The sequence below is a fragment of the Trachypithecus francoisi genome, unplaced genomic scaffold, assembly GCF_009764315.1.
Source record: "Trachypithecus francoisi isolate TF-2019V2 unplaced genomic scaffold, Tfra_2.0 Lachesis_group15, whole genome shotgun sequence".
NCBI lineage: Eukaryota > Metazoa > Chordata > Mammalia > Primates > Cercopithecidae > Trachypithecus > Trachypithecus francoisi.
The window spans coordinates 95,679,618-95,699,900 of NW_022681460.1; the positions used below are offsets into that span (position 1 = coordinate 95,679,618).

The 20,283-nt window shown below is 38.5% G+C and overlaps 1 protein-coding gene across 1 annotated transcript in view; it reads right to left on the reverse strand.

The window, feature by feature from the left end:
• Nucleotides 1-20,283, reverse strand: part of MEI4 (meiotic double-stranded break formation protein 4) — a 277,533-nt gene that overhangs the window by 183,599 nt on the left and 73,651 nt on the right. The window contains exon 3 of the mRNA XM_033235595.1: nucleotides 9,657-10,192. Within this exon, the coding sequence (XP_033091486.1) occupies nucleotides 9,657-10,192 (536 nt within the window). The remainder of the gene's footprint in view (nucleotides 1-9,656; nucleotides 10,193-20,283) is intronic.

Below are 20,283 nucleotides of genomic sequence, written 5' to 3' on the forward strand. Positions count from 1 at the left end.
GTATAGTATTCCACAGTGTATATGTACCATATTTTCCTTATCCAGTTTACTGTTAATGGGCATTTAGGTTGATTACATGTCTCTGCTACTGTGAATAGTGCTGCAATTAACATATGCATGCATCTGTCTTTATAGTAAAATAATTCATATTTCTTAGGGTATATACCCAATAATGAAATTTCCGGGCAAAACAGTAATTCCTTTTTAGTTCTTTAGAAAATCACCCCAATACTTTCCACAATGGCTGAATTAATTTACACTCCCACCAACAATGTATAAGTGTTGCCTTTTCTCCACAACCTTGCCAGTATCTTTTTTTGATTTTTTAATAACAGCCATTTAGACTGGTTGAGATGGTATCTCATTATGGTTTTGATTTGCATTTCTCTAATTAGTCATGTTGAGCATTTTTTTCATGTGCTTGTTAGTCACATGTATGTCTTCTTTTGAAAAGTGTCTATTCATGTCCTTTTCCAACTTCATAATAGTGTTGTTTGTTTTTTGCTTGTAAATTTGTTTAAGTTCCTTATAGGCTCTGGATAAATAAGACCTTTGTTGGAGCACAGTTTGAAAATATTTTCTCCCTTCCTGTAGGGTGCCTATTTACTCTGTTGATAGTTTATTTTGCTGTGAAGAAGCTCTAAAGTTTAATTGGATCCAATTTGTCAATTTTTTCTTTTTTTGCAATTGCTTTTGGTGTCTTCAGCATGAAACACTGTACAGAACAGTATTTCCTAGGTTAACTCTCAGGGTTTTAGTAGTTATTTTGTTTGTTTTACATTTAAGTTTTTGGTCCTTCTTGAGTTGATTTTTATATATGATGTAAGGAAGGGGTCCAGTTTCAATCTTCTGCATATGGCTAGCCAGTTACCCCAATACCATTTAATGTGTAGGGAGTCCTCTCCCCATTGCTTGTTTTTGTCTACTTGGTCAAACATCAGATGGTTGGAGGTGTGGAGCATATTTCTAAGGTCTCTATTCTATTCCATTGGTTTATGCGTCTGTTTGTATACCAGTACCTTGCTGTTTTGTTTACTGTAGCCTTGCACTGTAGTTCATAGGTAATGTGATACCTCCAGCTTTGTTCTTTTTGCTTAAAATTGCCTTGGGTATTTGGGCCCTTTTTGGTTCTGTGTAATTTTTAAAAAATTTTTTTGTGAAAAATGTGATTGGTATTTTGACAGGAATAGCACTGAATGTACAAACTGCTTTGGGCAGTATAGAAATTTAAATGGGCTGGGCGCGGTGGCTCAAGTCTGTAATCCCAGCACTTTGGGAGGCCGAGGCGGGTGGATCACAAGGTCAGGAGATCGAGACCATCCTGGGTAACACGGTGAAACCCCGTCTCTACTAAAAAATACAAAAAACTAGCCGGGCGAGGTGGCGGGCGCCTGTAGTCCCAGCTACTCGGGAGGCTGAGGCAGGAGAATGGTGTGAACCCAGGAGGCGGAGCTTGCAGTGAGCTGAGATCTGGCCAGTGCACTCCAGCTTGGGTGACAGAGCGAGACTCCGTCTCAAAAAAAAAAAAAAAAAAAAAAAGAAATTTAAATGATATTATTTTTTCCTGTCCATGAGCATGGGATGTTTTCCATTTGTTTATGTCATCTATGATTTGTTTGAGCAATGTTTTATAATTCTCATTGTAAACTTTGTATTAGGGCCCCAATCTCATTGCTTGTTATTGGCCTATTCAGGCTTTACATTTCTTCATGGTTCAATCTTGGTAGGTTGCGTATGTTAAGAATTTATAAAATTCTTCTAGGTTTTCCAATTTATTGGCATATAGCTGCTCACAGTAGCTGCTAATGATACTTTGAATTTCTGAGGTATTGGTTGTAATGGCTCCTCTTTTGTCTTTGATTATCTTTACTTGGGTCTTCCCTCTTTATTCTTAGTCTAGCTAAAGGTTTGTTGATTTTGTTTATCCCAGGCGATCTCTTGGTGCTCTACCCCACTGTGGCCAAGCTGTACTCAGGCTGCAAAACAAAGACCCCTTTACTCTTCTGTCTCCTTTTCTCAAGCAGTAGTAGTCTCTCCCCAAAGTTACCACGCTGGGAATGTGCTGGGTCACACCTGAAGCCAACATGGGTCTGGGTCTCACCCAAGGCCTGTGGTAAATAGTGCCTGCTACCAATACTAATTATACAGGGCCCAAGGGCTCTTTATTCAGCACATGATAAATTCTGCCAGGACTGGGCCCTTCCCTTCAAGGCAATGGGTTCCCTTCTGGCCTATGGTGTGTTTAGAAATGTCATCCAGGGACTAGGGTCTGAGATGGGGGCCTTAGGAGTCTGCCTGTTGCCTTATTCTACTGTGGATGGGCAGGAATCCAAGTTACAAAACAAGGTCCTCTTCCCCTCCACCTTCCTCAAGCAGATTGAAGGGGTCTTGGAGATACAATCTGTACTGCCTGGGGTTGGTGGAGGGGTGACACAAGCACTTCCTTTGTAGTCTCAGCCGGTATCTCACTAGGTTCCATGCACTCCAAGTTCCCTGGTTCCAAGCCCAGCACAGCACCAGGACTTGTGCATGAATTGCAGTCCTTGTGGTCTAGGTTGCCTTTCATGTTTTATTTAGAACCCCAGAACACTTTAGCCCATGGTGGCAGGACTTGCCAAAACTCAGGTTCCAATTGCTAGGATGGATGATTTGCCTCTGGCCAGGCCTAGTATAAATGTTGCCTCTATGGGCACAAGCTGAGTTCTGCCCCCTGTTGCTTCCCACTGATAGGACAGCAATAAGCGGCAAAGCAAGGTCCCACAATCAGTATATTCTCTCTACCTCAAACACACAGATCATCTTTCTGTGCCATATGGCTGCTGCCAGGGAATAGGGAAGGGGTGGTGTAGGCAATTCAAGACAGATTTTCCTGCCCTCTTCCATGACTCTTTCCTTAATGTAATGTTAAAATCAGGTACTATTATAGCTCACCTGATTTTTGGTTCTCATGAAGGTCCTTTCCTGTGTGGACAGTTGTTCAATTTAGTGTTCCTGTGGAGGCAAAGGGGGTGCAGCAATTGCTACTGTGTTCGGGTATCTTGCTCTGCCTCCTTTGACAGTTTTATTTTTATGTGCACACAAGCAAAACCATATAACTTATATTCAATTAGAAACTAAGATGACAAGGTTGTATATGCAATTATAAAGTTTCCAAAAGACTGTTGTTTATAGCCAATAAAAAAGAACAAGAAACAGGTGATCTTATATTGTACCACAGAACAGGACTTTTCTTTCTCCTTTTGCTGTCTGTATACAATTTTTTTTTTTTTTTTTGAGACAGAGTCTTGCTCTGTCACCCACAAGGGAGTGCAGTGGCATGATGTCAGTTCACTGCAACCTCTGCCTCCCAGGTTCAAGCAATTCTCCTGCCTCATTCTCCCAAGTAGTTGGGACTACAGGCACGTGCCACCACGTCTGGATAATTTTTGTATTTTTAGTAGAGATGGAGTTTTGCCATGTTGGCCAGGCTGGTCTCGAACTCCTGACCTCAGATGATCCACCTGCCTCAGCCTCCCAAAGTGCTGGGATTACAGGCATGAGCCACCGTGCCCAGTCCTATAAACATAAATTTTTACACATAATATAATTTAGCAATTTAACCAAACCAGTGTAAATATTGTCTTTATACAATTTAGAAAAATGTCACTAAGGTCTTTCATTACCAATGAATATTTTCTTTAACGCATTAACAAAAGTTTGTTTCTTTTGCACTTAGGAAAAAAATCTAGAAAACTGTAAAAATTAATGATGGAAATATGACATAATACCATGAGGAAAATATTCAGCATCATATACCTGAACATGAGACCTAGGTCTTCTAGTACTGGTTAAGTACTTCCAGTGAATTCATTAACCTGCCTGACCTCAATTTTCTCATCTATAAACTGAAGACAGTAATAACAACCATGACACAGAGATAATAAGCTCCATGTGAAAGTACTTTATATACTATAAAGCATAATAGGAAGACTGCTATTATTTTAATAAGAGGTATTTAAATGTATAGTATACTTTGAAAGTAAATTGAAGAAAGTTCCGTTCTGTCTCTTCCTCCTTCCTCTGCATGAGCAATGAAAGTTAAACACTGCTTTGAAAATTCAGAAAATGTTTGATTTATATACTGATGCAGTGATCAAAGGAAGTATTACAATTCTGGTTTATGATACAACTGTTTCAGTAAATGTTTATCTAATTAAAGTAAAATTGCAGGAACATTAACCCATATTTTTCCTTTTATGTGTGTGTGTGTGTGTGTGTGTGTGTGTGTATGTGTGTGTCAGTTTCTTCCTCTGTGGTCCAGGCTAGAGCGCTGTCATGTGATCTGTTTTCACTGCAACCTCTGCCTCCTGGGCTCAAGCAATCCTCTCACCTCAGACTCGTGAGTAGCTGGGACTACAGGCATGCAAGACCATGCCTGGCTAAGTTTTTTTGTACTTTTTGTAGAAACAGGGTCTCACCATGTTGCCCAGGATGGTCTCAAACTCCTGGGCTCAAGTGATCCACCCGCCTCAGCCTCCCAAAGTACTGGGATTACAGGGATGAGCCACTGTACCTGACTTTTTCTGTTACTTATTGAGGGAGTCTCACTGAGTCACCAGGCTGGAGTGCAGTGGTGAGATCTCGGCTCACTGCCACCTCTGCCTCCTGGGTTCTAGCGATTCTCCTGCCTCAGCTTCCCAAGCAGCTGGGACTACAGGCGCACACCACCATGCCCAGCTAATTTTGTAGTTTTAGTAAAGACAGGGTTTCACAATGTTGGCCAGAATGGTCTCTATCTCTTGACCTCATGATCCGGCTGCCTCGGCCTCCCAAAGTGCTGGGATTACAGGTGTGAGCCACTGCACCCAGCTGTTTTCTGTTTGTTTGTTTGTTTGTTTGTTTTAATACAGCTATGCACAAGGATGAAATGACCCTTAACCTTAGGCTTCCTTTGTATTTCCCAAGGAATATTCTCAAACAAAGCAGACTGGTTAAGTAACTGGTTAATAGCCATGACCATAAAAAATCACAAACACAGAGGATAAGGCTGTTGGAAAGTTAGCACAGGAAGAAAAACCAGTGTTATTACTAAAACAGTGTCCTAACTTGCAGCAGAGAAACATACAACAAATACTGCTACCTGAGCAGAATTAAATTAAAAAGTCAACATATTTTACTGGTCAATACAATTATGGCATGTGTAAGTTTCAAGATACAACTAAGGGATACATACTAGAAAAAAAAAAAACTGATTTCAGCTGGGCATGGTGGCTCACGCCTGTAATCCCAACACTTTGGGAGGCTGAGGTGGGTGGAACATGAGGTCAGGAGATCAAGATCATCCTGGCTAACACGGTGAAACCCTGTCTCTACTAAAAATACAAAAAAAATTACCCAGGTGTGGTGGCAGGAACCTGTAGTCCCAGACACTCAGGAGGCTGAGGCAGGAGAATAGCGGGAACCCGGGAGGCGGAGCTTGCAGTGAGCTGAGATCCAGCCACTGCGCTCCAGCCTGGGAGACAGAGCGAGACTCCATCTCAAAAAAAAAAAAAAAAAATCTGATTTCATGATCCATCATCTTCAGATTTATCCATAAACTGCCTGAAATGATCTAAGCACAAATGACTGTGACTGAAGCAAAACTGACAGTATAAGAGGGAATCACCAACTTCAAAATGCTATATCAGAGATGCAACATAGCACAGCTCTATAGGAAGGGACCAGTGGAAAGAGTAATTAAAACCATGACATTCAAATAGTTAAATTTACAAAGGACTTTCCATAATTAAAACAGAAAGCAAAATATCCACTATGCCCTACTAAGCTCATTGGCCAATTGGAAGGTGTAGCTGTGGAAAACAGTGACACAAAAAGATAATATACAACTTCCTAATATATATGGAGGTGTTTCAGGAATGTCATGGTATTAATAAGAGCTGCTGCTTAGAAAATCAGCTGATGGTATTTAAGCTTATGAGGGTATACGAAATATAAGTTGTCACTTCTTTTCATTATCTTATTTTCAATTCAAAAAAATACCTCACGTTGCTGCTACAACAAACTCAACATTGTCTTGGGCATAGTGGAGAAAATAAGATATAATCACTTCCTCAAGAGAAACGTAACAAAAAGAAACATTTATTAAGTTTTTATATGTTTTCAGATATTATGCTAAGTATTTAGCCCTATGAAGTCACATTTATTACCTACATTTTACAGATGTAGAACGTGGAAGTTAGTTAACTTATCTAAGGTCATAGCTAGTGAGTAAAAGCTTCAGAATTCTAATTCCAGCTATTAATCTCTGTGCTAAAAATAACTGAAAACTTGTTCACTTAAGATTCTTATTTTTTTATGTAGACATTTATCCTTATAAATTTCCTTATTACTACTTTTGCTGCATCCCACAGGTTTTGGTAAATTCTGTTTCCATTTTTGTTTGTCTTGAGATACTTTCGAATTTCCCTTTGATTTCTTCTTTGACACAAAGTTTGTTCAAAATTTTATTGTTTAGTTTCTACATACTTGTAAATTTTACCATTTTACATATTGTTGTTGAATTCTAATTTCATTATATTGTGGTCAGAAAGAAACATCTAGAAAGCTTTTGAACTTCTAAAATGGTTAAGACATGTTTTGTGACCTAAAATTTCATTTATCCTGGAGAACATTCTGTGTGCACTTGAGAAGAATGTGTATTCTTCTGCTGTTGAGTGGAAAGTTATGTATAGGTCAATTAAATCCATTTACTCTACAGCGTCGTTCAAGTCAGTTGTTTCTTTATTGATTTTTCTGTCTGGATGTTCCATCCATTATTGTAATTGAGGTATTAAACTCCACTACAAAGAATAAACTAAGCCCAAAATAAGCAGAAGAAAGAGAATAATAAAGATTGGAGCAAAAAAATAAATTGTGAACAAGGAAACAGTTTAAAAATAAAAAAAAATCTACGAGTTTGCCTTTTGAAAAGATAAAATAATTGACAAACCCTTACCTAGAGTAAGAAAATAAAAAGACAAAATCAAAAATCAAAAAGGAGATATTATAATGGATGCCTTAGACAGAAAATGGATCATAGGGGAAGTGTGATGAACAATTATATGCCAACAATCTGGATGACTTATAAGAAATGGATAAATTCCTAAAAATATGCAACTTACCAAAACTGAATCAGGAAGAAACAGAAAGCCTGAAAAGACCAGTAACAAATAAGGGGATTGAATCAGCAATCAAAAGTCTCCCAACAGGCCGGGTGTGGTGGCTCATGCCTGTAATCCTAGCACTTTGGAAGGCCGACGTGGGCAAATCATGAGGTCAAGAGATTGAGACCATCCTGGTCAATATGGTGAAACCCCATCTCTACTAAAAACACAAAAATTAGCTGGGCGTGGTGGCATGCGCCTGTAGTCCCAGTTACTCGGGAGGCTGTGGCAGGAGAATCGCCTGAACCCAGGAAGTGGAGGTTGCAGTGCCACTGCACTCCAGCCTGGCGACAGAGTAAGACTCCATCTGAAAAAAAAAAAAAAAAAAAAAGGCTCCCAACAAATAATCTGATGACCACACAGGTGAATCCTACCAAACATTCAAAGAGGAATTAAGAACAATCTTTCTTAAACTCTTCCTGAAAATAAAAAGGTCCACTTCCAAACACATTTTATGAGGTCAGGATTATCCTGATACCAAAACCAGGAAGTCTCTACAAGAAATGAAAACTATAGTTTTCATTTCAAACTTGTGATGGTATAGGTGGTTCTATGGATGAAGTATATATTTCTTATGTCACTTGCCATCGTGCCAGCCATTGCTGAACAGTTGGCCAACAGTAGAAGAACAAGTGAATGAATGGCTTTCTTACAGGGGTAACTGTCGCAGTTGGAACCTGAGTTTTGGCAAGCCCTGCCACCATGGACTAAACTATTTTGGGGTTATAAATAAACATGAAGGGCAACCTAGACCACAAGGACTGCAATTCCTGCACAAGTCTTGGTGCTGTGCTGGGCTCAGAGTCAGGGAACTTGGAGTGCATGGAACCTAGCGAGATACCAGCTGAGGCAACCAAGGAAGTGCTTATGTCACCCCTCCACCAATCCCAGGCAGCACAGCTTGCACCTCCAAGACTCTGTCCATCTGCTTGAGGAAGGTGGAGGAAAGAGTAAAGAGGAATTTCACAAGCTTATGTGTAGTTTATTCTACACATACTTCTCCTTCCATACAATTCCCAAGGTTACTCTTGTGTAGGAGTAAGTCATATCAAGCTCCAATACATATATATATAGGCAAAGACTAGACTGGAATATATTTGCATCATTCAGTAACTCTAATATGGAATATAAATGCCAGTATCTTCAAGGTTCCAAGTTACACAAAGACTGCTTAAAGTAGTTTTTAAAAGAAAGCAAAAGTATAAAAAGAAGTTTAAAAAATATGAAGTATTTAAGATATTTTGATGGTTTAGAAATGGATTTTATATCTCAGATACAACTATGGCAAATTTGATATTTAATTCCTGATTGACCATGTCCAAAAGAAAAAGATTTCCATTTTCCAGACAGAAAATTCAATATCTTTCACAAATGCCAAAAGCTTAATCATAAAGTTTATAAAATATTGATCAAATCATACCTTAATAGAGAAGGAAAGAACAGCTGTACATGAAACAAATTGGTTTAGCAGTGCAAATTTTATCAAAATTTTGAAAACTCAGATAAAGCCTCCACTGTACAAAAACTCTAAATGTTAGATCATAGCACTGAGGCAAATATTTAACAATAATGTACCCAAAGAAACAAGCTCCAATAACCTTTTTCCTACAGTGAAATATAGTAAATAAGTTAGATAGACCTTTTAGTTTATTCTATTATATTTTGGTAGTCAATTCAAGAGGATTAAAATGTAAAGCCATTTGGAATTTCCCAGTAAAAGGATCAGATGGCAAAGAAGGCAGAAATAATTTGAAAAAGAAATTCTCTACCATGTCTCAAGAGCCAAACAACAAAACAACTTCAGGTTATCTCAATGTCACTTGTTAAAAAAGAATCCCTGAGTAAATCTTCCTAAGCCATGTTAAATAAATAAGAAAAAAACACAATAAAGCTTTATATTATGTGCTCCTTAGCCAATTTATTCAATTCACCCACACCTGCAGAGGGTCCAGGAGGCATTTGCCACTTACAAGGGAAAGGTCAAAAGAAGAGAAAAATATTCCTCAACCCCAAGGCATTTGCCAGTCAATGCCAGAAAAACAGCAAATTCAATACAGTACAGAGAATCCATTATGAGGAATTTAACATTCACAGAAGTTAAGTTTAGAAAACTTTATTTGTTAGTGGTTTTCTCAAAAGTTTTGAGACTTTTTGAACAATAGGAAATAGAAACAGAAAAGGGAAAACATAAGAAGAAAAGAATCCAAGGGTGCTGATAATAAAACAGAGAAAGTAATTCAAAGCAGAGAAGAACAAGCTTGAAGCAAAGGCATCTATGCAGAAAACTATGTTGTAGAAATCAGAGGCTAGAGGTGGAGACATCATGACAGATAAGAGCTGCAGACAGCTGCAGAAAAAGACCCACTAAGGTACTCCTTGAACCACAAGGCTAAGGGACAACAACAGACATTACCCAAAGAGATGCTCAATAAAATTACTAGCATTTTATGAATAAAAGAGGGATTTATTACTTACCCGATTTATATGATTGTTTCCTAAAATAGCATGTAGTAGGGTTTTCTCAAATTCTTCCAACTTCTTGGAACACTTTTTAAGAATATGACTAGACAAGTTACAGTCACTGATCAGACTAGCTAAAGTACCAACAGCCTCTGTCCAAAATCTTGAAAAAGGAAGTTTGGGATTACGGTAAAAACTGATCAGGCCATCCAGCAACTGAAAAACAGAATCAGAGACTGTGGAAGAGTCTTTTTCAAAGTGGGTTAAGTCTCTTTTAAGATTACCTGATTCTGTCAAGTTCTTTAATTCAAGAAGATATTGCAAGAATTGCATGTGAGAAGACAAAGGATTTTGCAGGATAGCACAAGGTCTTTTCATGAGAGGCAGTGGTGGAAAGTGAGTGGGGGTACAGCTTTCTACAAAGTGCTGGGACAGGTCTGAGGATTCAGTTCTCTGCTCATTTGACAAATCACATCCAGAATCTTCCATCGAAGTTAATGTACTTTCAGAACTCTTAGGTTCCTGAGCCTCCAACTGGGAAGATAGGTTTCCTGAAAAATAAAGGAATAGAAGGATTATCTTCATGCAGCTGAAATTTCTTCATGTAAAACTAGCCATTGATACTTATTTAAAATAAGAAATGAAGTATATAAATACACATTAAGCATTTAACAAGCAGTAGTGTAAAAACTGAGTAAAGAAAAAACTGTGAAAGAAATTGAAATGACTGTAGAAAAAAGGTCTTTATCTTCATGGGTAGAAAGGTGATTCATTCATGTATTTTCAGGTCATTATCCTTCATTCAATTACAATCCCATGCTTGAAAAATGCAGAGGAGAAAGCCACAAGACCTGAAGAAGGTCACAGTCTGGTAGTGAATCCAATAAGTAACTACAAAGCAATAAGGTGTACCCAGACATAGAGATTTGCCGAGGGAACTATAAAATCAGGAGGGCCACTGAACAGCCTACCTTGTTAGATAAGTGTATCCTGGGAGAGGTCATGATGGAACTACTTATAAAGTAGGAGTTCAAAGTTAAAGTTAGGAGAAGAGAGAAGGCAAGATAATTCCATACACCTAAGGGGTAAGTGTAAACGCATAAATATAACAGGAAAAATAATAGCATTTGTGTTTATGAGGACTCTCTTTTTTTTTTTTTTTTTTTTTGAGGCGGAGTCTCGCTCTGTCGCCCGGACTGGAGTGCAGTGGCCGGATCTCAGCTCACTGCAAGCTCCGCCTCCCGGGTTTACGCCATTCTCCTGCCTCAGCCTCCCGAGTAGCTGGGACTACAGGCGCCCGCCACCTCGCCCGGCTAGTTTTTTTTTTTTTTTTTGTATTTTTAGTAGAGACGGGGTTTCACCGTGTTAGCCAGGATGGTCTCGATCTCCTGACCTCGTGATCCGCCCATCTCGGCCTCCCAAAGTGCTGGGATTACAGGCTTGAGCCACCGCGCCCGGCCGAGGACTCTCAAGTAATTTGATGCTGCTTCCACACAAAGTATAAGAGACTAAGATACATAATGTAGAGGGCAGATCATAAAAGATAACACAAGACATATTAAGAACCTTACAATTCATCCTATAAAGTGTAGAGTGAATTTCCAACTTGAATAATATTAAGACCCCTTTGGAAAAATTATGCAGATACACACATAAAATATCTGATATACAAATATAAATATATACAGATATCTACATATCTCTGTGTATGTATATCATATATGTGTGTATATATGTGTATATACATGTATATGTACCTGTGTATGTACATATGTGTGTATGTGGTATAGATCCATGAAACTATGTCTATAACTTCTAGAATTTCCTCATACTGGCTGAAAAATACTGCATTTAAAGCTAAATCTAATTACTCTAGGTCACTCTTTGACAGATATGCCATCATAAACACAAAGTGGTGGTTGTTTTTAAAATGATTATCAGTAAAACGCACAAACCAAATTGAAAAGTTCTCATTGAATATTCTGAAGCACACACACATATCTATGAAACTAAGTATGAGAAATATTACTGTCAGCAGTGGGAGCAGGAATGAGGCACTGAAAGTTGTAATGCAGAAAAATGAAATGGTCTTATTTCAATTTCATCATTCTGTTGGTTATAGGAAGGGCTTATTTGAGGAGAAGACGATAAAACATTGAGAGATCAACTGAAAACACTTCTATTAGTCCCAACATCGGTGAAAAGTGAAACGAATTAAGCAGCTGCAGTGGAAGAGAAAGAAAAGGACTGACTGGGAAAATAAACACAAAATATCAACATGTAATCTGGAGACCAGCTTATTGACTGAATACGGGCAATGAAGTGGAAGTATGAATAAATGCATTCCATAGTTCTGACTTAGGTGACAAGGTAGATTATGGTGCTACCAACTGAAATAGTAAAAAGATAGAAGAACTGGCCTAGGAGAGACGATAAAAAGTTCAGGTTTAGTCATGTAAACTCTGAGGCAGCTGGAGAAAATCTAGTCAGAGATGATCCTTTAGAAACTGTTCACATAAGCCTAAGACCGGGGAGAAGGTCTAGACTGAAAATGTATTTTAGGAGTTATCAGTGTATAGATAGTAGAAACCATAAAAATGGTTACAATCACTCAGAGAGAGAGTATGGGCACTGAGTAAACAAAGGATCAAAAAAGGTACCCTGAATAGGATCAACATTTGAAGATATAACAGTCATTAAGCAAATAGAGAAGGAACAATTTAAAAGGTACAAGAAAAAACGATTGTGTCATAAAAGTAAAGGAAACAGTTTCAAGAAGAGTTACATACATGAAGCAAAAAAGTCCACCAAAACAATAGGTTGAAAAAATATCTGTTGGAATTGCTAATTTAAAAAAGCAACAAAAAAGATAAGTTACCTCATTCATAGCAGGTTTATCCAGAGCAGTTTTGATCAATTGGACAGGGTGGCAGACAAAGAACTTATTGCAACGGACTAAAGAGTGAATGAGAAGAAAGTAAGCAAAGACTGGAAGTGAAGAAAGTAAGTGAAGACTGGAAGTAAGTGAGGAAAGTAAGTGAAGGACACTTCTGAGGACTTAGATCAGGAAAGCATAAAACGGATAGCAACTACAGACAAATGCGGCATGACAAATTGAGTGAAATGAGCAATTAAAAACAAAGAAAAAACACAATGCATAAGCAGAGGTTGGAAATATAAGAAAAGAATGGCAGGTGAGACATGGCCCTGGAGAAGATAAGAGACTGAGTCAAGGACCCAGTGGATGGGCTGGGATCTGTAATGTCAAAGTGAACACTTTTCTCTAAGCTGAAGGAAAGAGGATAAGAAAGCATAGGGTTGTAGAGAACTACTACTGGCATACAGGAAGTTAAAGGAGATTTCACCTGACAGTCATATTTTCTTACATTTTGAGAAAGGGGGACAGTAGTTGAACAGTGCACAAAAATAATGGTAAACGTGACATCTTCTACATTCTCCATGATATATTCCTAAATCTATCTAATGTGTTGCTCTTGTCCTTCAGAAAAATCAGAAGCTGATGAGGTAGAATTGGAGGATTCAGATTTAACCTAGAGTTCATTCATTTAAAAAGTGTCTACTATAACCATCAAAAATGTGCAGATACGTCCTTGCTAATTATCACTACAACTTCTATATGTCATGCTTAAAAGGAGATGATAATGCAGAAAGTTCAAAAAGTAGTTGTAACCAGAACAATGACCTATCAGCAAACATTAAACTGCATGTGGCTATATATATATATATATTTTTTTTTTTTTTTGGTGAGATGGAGTCTTGCTCTGTCGCCAAGCAGGACTGCAGTGGCGTGATCTCAGTTCACTACAACCTCTACCTCCCAGGTTTAAGCGATTCTCCTGCCTCAGCCTCCCGAGTAGTTGGGACTAAAGGCACACGCCACCACACCCAGCTAATTTTCATATTTTTAGTAGAGACAGGGTTTCACCATGTCAGCCAGGATGGTCTCCATCTCTTGACACTGTGATCCGCCCGCCTCCGCCTCCGCCTCCGCCTCCGCCTCCCAAAGTGCTGGGATTACAGGCATGAGTCACAACACCTGGCCTATTTCTATACGAACACAGTCAGACGGACTGATCATTTTAAGTAAACAGACACTGAAAACGACTTCTCAAGACATTAACTTCATTCTTCACATAAATAAAGGGGAAATATGGACTACGGTAATCTAGAAAATTATACTTTTCTTTCATGTAAGTTAAAATAATTTAAAAAGCAGAACAATTGCATTAACCTTAAAGGTAAGCTTAACTTCATGTGTAATTATTTCAAGATAAACTCAGAAAATGAATTCTACCAATGGATAAATTGGGAAGAAAAATGCGATTGCTAGTTTTTCTCTTTACTTCTCACTGCCATGCCTTTTGGCAAGCCACCTCCACTCCATCTCATCCCCTTCAGGCATGATAAGTACAAATTTGAAGGAGTACCTCTACCAATGTATGCTATGGGGACAGGAATACACAAAATTGACCACCTTTCTTACAGGCTGCTTTATATCTATACCATCAGAAAAAATGTCATGAGAGCATATGTTAGAAATGCTAATATGGAAAAACACACAAAGAAGAATCTCCTTTCAGTGCTCTAAAGGAATGCTTTAACATTGCAACAGAGAACTACGCTGGGATTTCACACAACATGGCTTCCATTGTTAAAGTCAAAATATCAAGCTGAATAAAAGAATCTTATATTCATATTTTATTATACAAACTAGATTCATCAAATAATTCAACTAATATTCACAAAAACCCTGAAAGATATGTTATTTTGATCTCTAATTTGCCAATTAGAAAACGGAGCTCAGTTTGATTAAGACAACTGAGAAAAGCCACACAGTAAACAAGCAAAATCATTACATTCCAGGTCCAATCACCTTCCAATGACAGCAAAGAGGCTGTGTGCTCTATTCCAGCTTCTGTACGTTTCCATTATAGTGTTCATTGATTTCTACATGTTATCCACTTGTTTATGAGTTCCTTGAGGCCAGAGGCTCTGTCTCTTGTCATACTTGTGATCCTTTCACTAAACAATAGAATCATCTGCAGCAGACACTTCATCAGGGGAAACGCTTAGAGCCACAACTTGCTGTGGGCTATAACAGGTCTTCTCTCATATTTATAATGAACCATGATCAACTCCTTGGAAAATTATACCAAACCACAACAATTACATAGATAGCCTAGAAATTTTAGATAGAAGGACAGAATTAGAAACAGAGAGGAGGAGAAGGCCGGGGGTAAGAGAGAGAGGAAGACGGAAAGAGAGAGAAAGGGAAGGAGAGAGAGGGAGGGGAGAGGGAGGGGGGAGAGAGAGAGAGAGAAACCAAAAGAATGTGGCTATTGCAATAATTATTTAAAATCAACCAACAAAAAGCCAATAATATGCTTTTTCATAGCATCTACTATTAATAACTTTTGTAACCCATAACCAATTTAGTTCTGCTTCTATCTGTCCTCAATGATGAAAACTCTGATAACTACAAATAGCATTTACACTGGAAGCCAATGCTTTCATATTGGAAACCACTCACTCCCTAATAAGATGAATAATATTGGGCAGCTGTGACTATAGTATGTGTCCTTACAAGAGGAAAAACATAAATAGGAAAAAAAGTTTTCTTAGAAAAGATGAAACATTTTCAATATTAGTATTAATGGGTTATGCTATCTGATAATAGTCATATTTATTCATAAAGATAAGATTTTTAAGTATCCATTCTCATTTGAGTAATATACAGCATGGACATAGACTAATATATCCTTGTGCCTTTAAATGGTTCTTTCAAAACTACAATCAGATTCTATTCTCTGTTTGTATGACTGAGTTAGACTTCAAAGAAGCATCATGCCCAAAGGAGAGAAAAGATAATGAAGCCATGCTGGTGCCGCTTTATGTAATTCCTGTTTTTCCAGGAGACACTAAGGTAAAGCAAAAGTCAAATAAGATTTCTCTCTTCCTATCTTATTGGGCAGATGAGCTTGGGATAACGTCTCTCCAATTTATTGCACCCACCTGTTTGTCATTAGAATTAATAGAGGTAAAATACACACATACACACACACACACACACACACCCCACTCCAGCACAGTTTGACACATATTGTTTCATGTTTTCTATTATTATTACATAATTATGGAGATCAGAAATCTAAATTATGCTAAAGTATGCAATCATAACCAAAAGTACATGAAATATCAATTAAAAGTTATAATAAACACCCAGCACATGGGAGTCCAAGGTGGGCAGATCACGAGGTCAAGAGTTCAAGACCAGCCTGGCCAACATGGTAAAACCCTGTCTCTACTGAAAATACAAAAGTCAGTCGGGTGTGGTGGTGTGGGCCTGTAATCCCAGCTACTCGGGAGGCTGAGGCAGGAGAATTGCTTGAACACGGGAGGTGGAAGTTTCAGTGAACCGAGATCGTACCACTGCACTCCAGCCTTGGTGACAGAGTGAGACTTCGTCTTGGAAAAAAAAAATGAATAAACAAAACCTACATAGTGCATCTACAATATTCTAAGTCCCTCTTACACATTGGATCCCACAGACTTTCTATTTCATTTTGCTGAACGCTTCACCCTTCCATTTTCTTTCAGTTTTTAAGGTCCAACTTGAACTCATTTACCATTTTTGAGTGGATCTCAAGTATACTTAACAAAATAGAGATGGGACCCACCTGTCACACATCCTGCCCTAGGAATACCCACACCAAGATTAACAGTAAATCTGTATATTTTGAGCTCCCCCTCAAAATTATTCACAATCACACCGGCTCTTTTTCTTTTTTTTTTAGGAGACTGTCTCACTTGTTGCCCAGGTTGGTCTCACATCCTGATTCCTACCCTCAAGGGATCCTTCCACTTCAGCCTCCCAAGTCACTGGAATTACAGGTGCCACCCACTCTGCCCAGTCACACGAATTCTTGATGCCTTTCTTACTTATTTCTACATTTCCTAACTTGCCCATAAAATTAAACCCATTGATATGGTTTGGATCTGTGTCCCCATTTAAATCTCATCTCAAACTGTAATACCCACATGTCAAGGGAGGGGCCTGGTGGGAGGTAATTGGATCATGGGGGTGGTTACTGCCATGTTGTTCTCATGATAGTGAGTGAGTTCTCACAAGATGTGATGGTTTTATAAGGGGCTCTTTCCCCCTTCACACTCTCTCTCCGCATGTAAGACGTGCCTGCTTCCCCTTCCACCATGACTGTGGGTTCCCTGAGGCTGCCCCAGCCATGTGGAAATGTGAGTCAACAGAACCTATTTTCTTTGTAAATTACCCAGTTTAGGGAAGTTCTTTACAGCAGTGCAAAAATGAACTAATACAGGAAATTGGTACTGCAGAGAATGGGGTACTGCTATAAAGATAACCTGAAAATGTGGAAGCAACTTTGAAACTGGGTAAAAGGCACAGATTGTAACCATTTTGAGTGTTCAGAAGAAGACAGGAAGATGTCAGAAAGTTTGGAATTTCCTAAAGACCTGTTAAATGATTTTGACCAAAATGTTAATAGTGATGTAAACAGTAAAGCCCAGGCTGAGGTGGTCTCAGGTGCAGATGAGGAACTTATTGGGAACTGGAGTAAAAGTAACTCTTGCTATGCTTTAGCAGAGAGACTGGCAGCATTTTGCCTCCACCCTAGAGATCTGTGGAACTTTGTTTGTTCTGAGCTTCACTTCTTTCTATTTATTTATATTATACTTTAAGTTATGGGGTACATGTGCAGAACATGCAGGTTACACAGGTGTTCACATGCCATCGTGGTTTGCTGCACCCATCAACCCATCATCTACATTAGGTATTTCTCCTAAGGGTATCCCTACCCAAGTCCCCTAAAACCTCTACAGGCCATAGTGTGTGATGTCCCACTCCCTGTGTCCATGTGTTTCATTGTTTCACTCCCACTTATGAGTGAGAACATGCGGTGTTTGGTTTTCTGCTGTTGTGTTAGTTTGCTGAGAAGGATGGTTTCCAGCTTCATCCATGTCCCTGCAAAGGACATGAACTCATTCTTTTTCATGGCTGCATAGTATTCCATGGTGTATATGTGCCACATTTTCTTTGTCCAGTCTATTATTGATGGGTATTTGGGTTGGTTCCAAGTCTTTGCTATTGTGAACAGTGCTGCAGTAAACACATGTGTGCATGTGTCTTTATAGCAGAATGGTTTATAATCTTTTGGGTATATACCCAGTAATGGGATTTCTGGGTCAAATGGTTATTTCTGATTCTAGATCCTTGAGGAATTGACATACTGTCTTCCACAAAGGTTGAACTCATTTACACTCCCACCAACAGTGTAAAAGCATTCCTATTTATCAACATCCTCTCCAGCATCTGTTGTTTCCTGACTTTTTAATGATTGCCATTCTAACTGGCACGAAGTGATATCTCATTGTGGTTTTAATTTGCATTTCTCTAATGATCAGTGATGATGAGCTTTTTTTCATATGTTTGTTGGCTGCATAAATGTCTTCTTTTGAGAAGTGTCTGTTCAAATCCTTCACCCATTTTTTTATGGAGTTGCTTTTTTTTCTTGTAAATTTGTTTAAGTTCTTCGTAGATTCTGGATATTAGCCCTTTGTCAGATGGATAGTTTGCAAAAATTTTCTCCCATTCTGTAGGCCGCCTGTTCACTATGATGATAGTTTCTTTTGCTGTGCAGAAGCTCTTTAGTTTAATTAGATGACATTTGTCAATTTTGGCTTTTGTTGCCATTGCTTTGGGTGTTTTAGTCATGAAGTCTTTGCCCATGCCTATGTCCTGAATGGTATTGCCTAGGTTTTCTTCTAGGGTTTTTGTGGTTTTAGGTCTAACATTTAAGTCTTTAATCCATCTTGAATTCATTCTTGTATAAGGAGTAAGGAAGGGATCCAGTTTCAGCTTTCTACATATGGCTAGGCAGTTTACCCAGCAGCATTTATTAAATAGGGAATCCTTTCCCCATTTCTTGTTTCTCTCAGGTTTGTCAAAGATCAGATGGCTGTAAATGTGCGGTATTATTTCTGAGAGCTCTGTTCTGTTCCATTGGTCTATATGTCTGTTTTGGTACCAGTACCATGCTGTTTTGGTTACTGTAGCCTTGTAGTATAGTTTGAAGTCAGGTAGTGTGATGCCCCCAGCTTTGTTCTTTTGGCTTAGGATTGTCTTGACAATGTGGGCTCTTTCTTGGTTCTATATGAAATTTAAATTAGTTTTATTCAAACTCTGTGAAGAAAGTCAATGGTAGCTTAATGGGGATACACTGAATCTAAAATTTACTTTGGGCAGTATGTTCATTTTCACAATACGATTCTTCCTATCAATGAGCATGGAATGTTTTTCCATTTTTTGTGTGTCTTCTCTTATTTCCTTGAGCAGTGGTTTATAGTTCTTGAAGAGGTCCTTCACATCCCTTGTAAGTTGGATTCCTAGGTATTTTATTCTCTTAATAGCAATTGTTAATGGGAGTTCACTCATGATATGGTTGTCTGTCTGCCCTTGGTGTATAAGAATGCTTGTGATTTTTGCATGCTGATTTTGTATCCTGAGACTTTGCTGAAGTTGCTTATGAGCTTAAGAGATTTGGGGCAGAGACAATGGGATTTTCTAAATATACAATCACGTTATCTGCAAACAGACACAGTTTGGCTTCCTCTTTTCCTAATTGAATACCCTTTACTTCCTTCTCTTGCCTGATTGCCCTGGCCAGAACTTCCAGTACTATGTTGAATGGGAGTGGTGAGAGAGGGCATCCTTGTCTTGTGTGGGTTTTCAAAGGGAATGCTTCCAGTTTTTGCCCATTCAGTATGATATTGGCTGTGGGTGTTCATAAAACTCTTATTATTTTGAGATATGTTCCATCAATACCGAATTTATTGACAGTTTTTAGCATGAAGGGCTGTTGAATTTTGTCAAAGACCTTTTCTGGATCTATTGAGATAATCATGTGATTTTTGTCATTGGTTCTGTTTATGTGATGGATTACGTTTATTGATTTGAGTATGTTGAACTAGCCTTGCATCCCAAGGATCAAGCCAACTTGATTATGGTGGATAAGCTTTTTGATGATGTGCTGCTGGATTCGGTTTGCCAGTATTTTACTGAGGATTTTCACATCGATGTTCATCAGGAATATTGGTCTGAAATTTTCTTTTTTTGTTTTGTCTCTGCCAGGTTTTGGTATCAGGATGATGCTGGCCCCATAAAATGTGTTAGGGAGGATTTCCTGTTTTTCTATTTTTTTGGATAATTTCAGAAGGAATGGTACCAGCTCCTCTTTGTACCTCTGCTAGAATTTGGCTTGTGAATCAGTCTGGTACTGGACTTTTTTTGGTTGGCAGGCTATTAATTGCTGCCTCAATTTCAGAACTTGCTATTAGTCATTTCAGGGCTTTGAATCTTGGGAGGGTGTATGTGTCCAGGAACTCATCCATTTCTTCTAGATTTTCTAGTTTATTTGCATAGAGGGTGCGAATTCTCTGTTGGTAGTTTGTATTTCTGTGGGATACATGGTGATTATCCCCTTTATCATTTTTTTTTGCATCTATTTGATTCTTCTCTCTTTTCTTCTTTATTAGTCTGGCTAGCGGTCTGTTTTGTTGATCTTTTCAAACCAGCTCCTGGATTCACTGA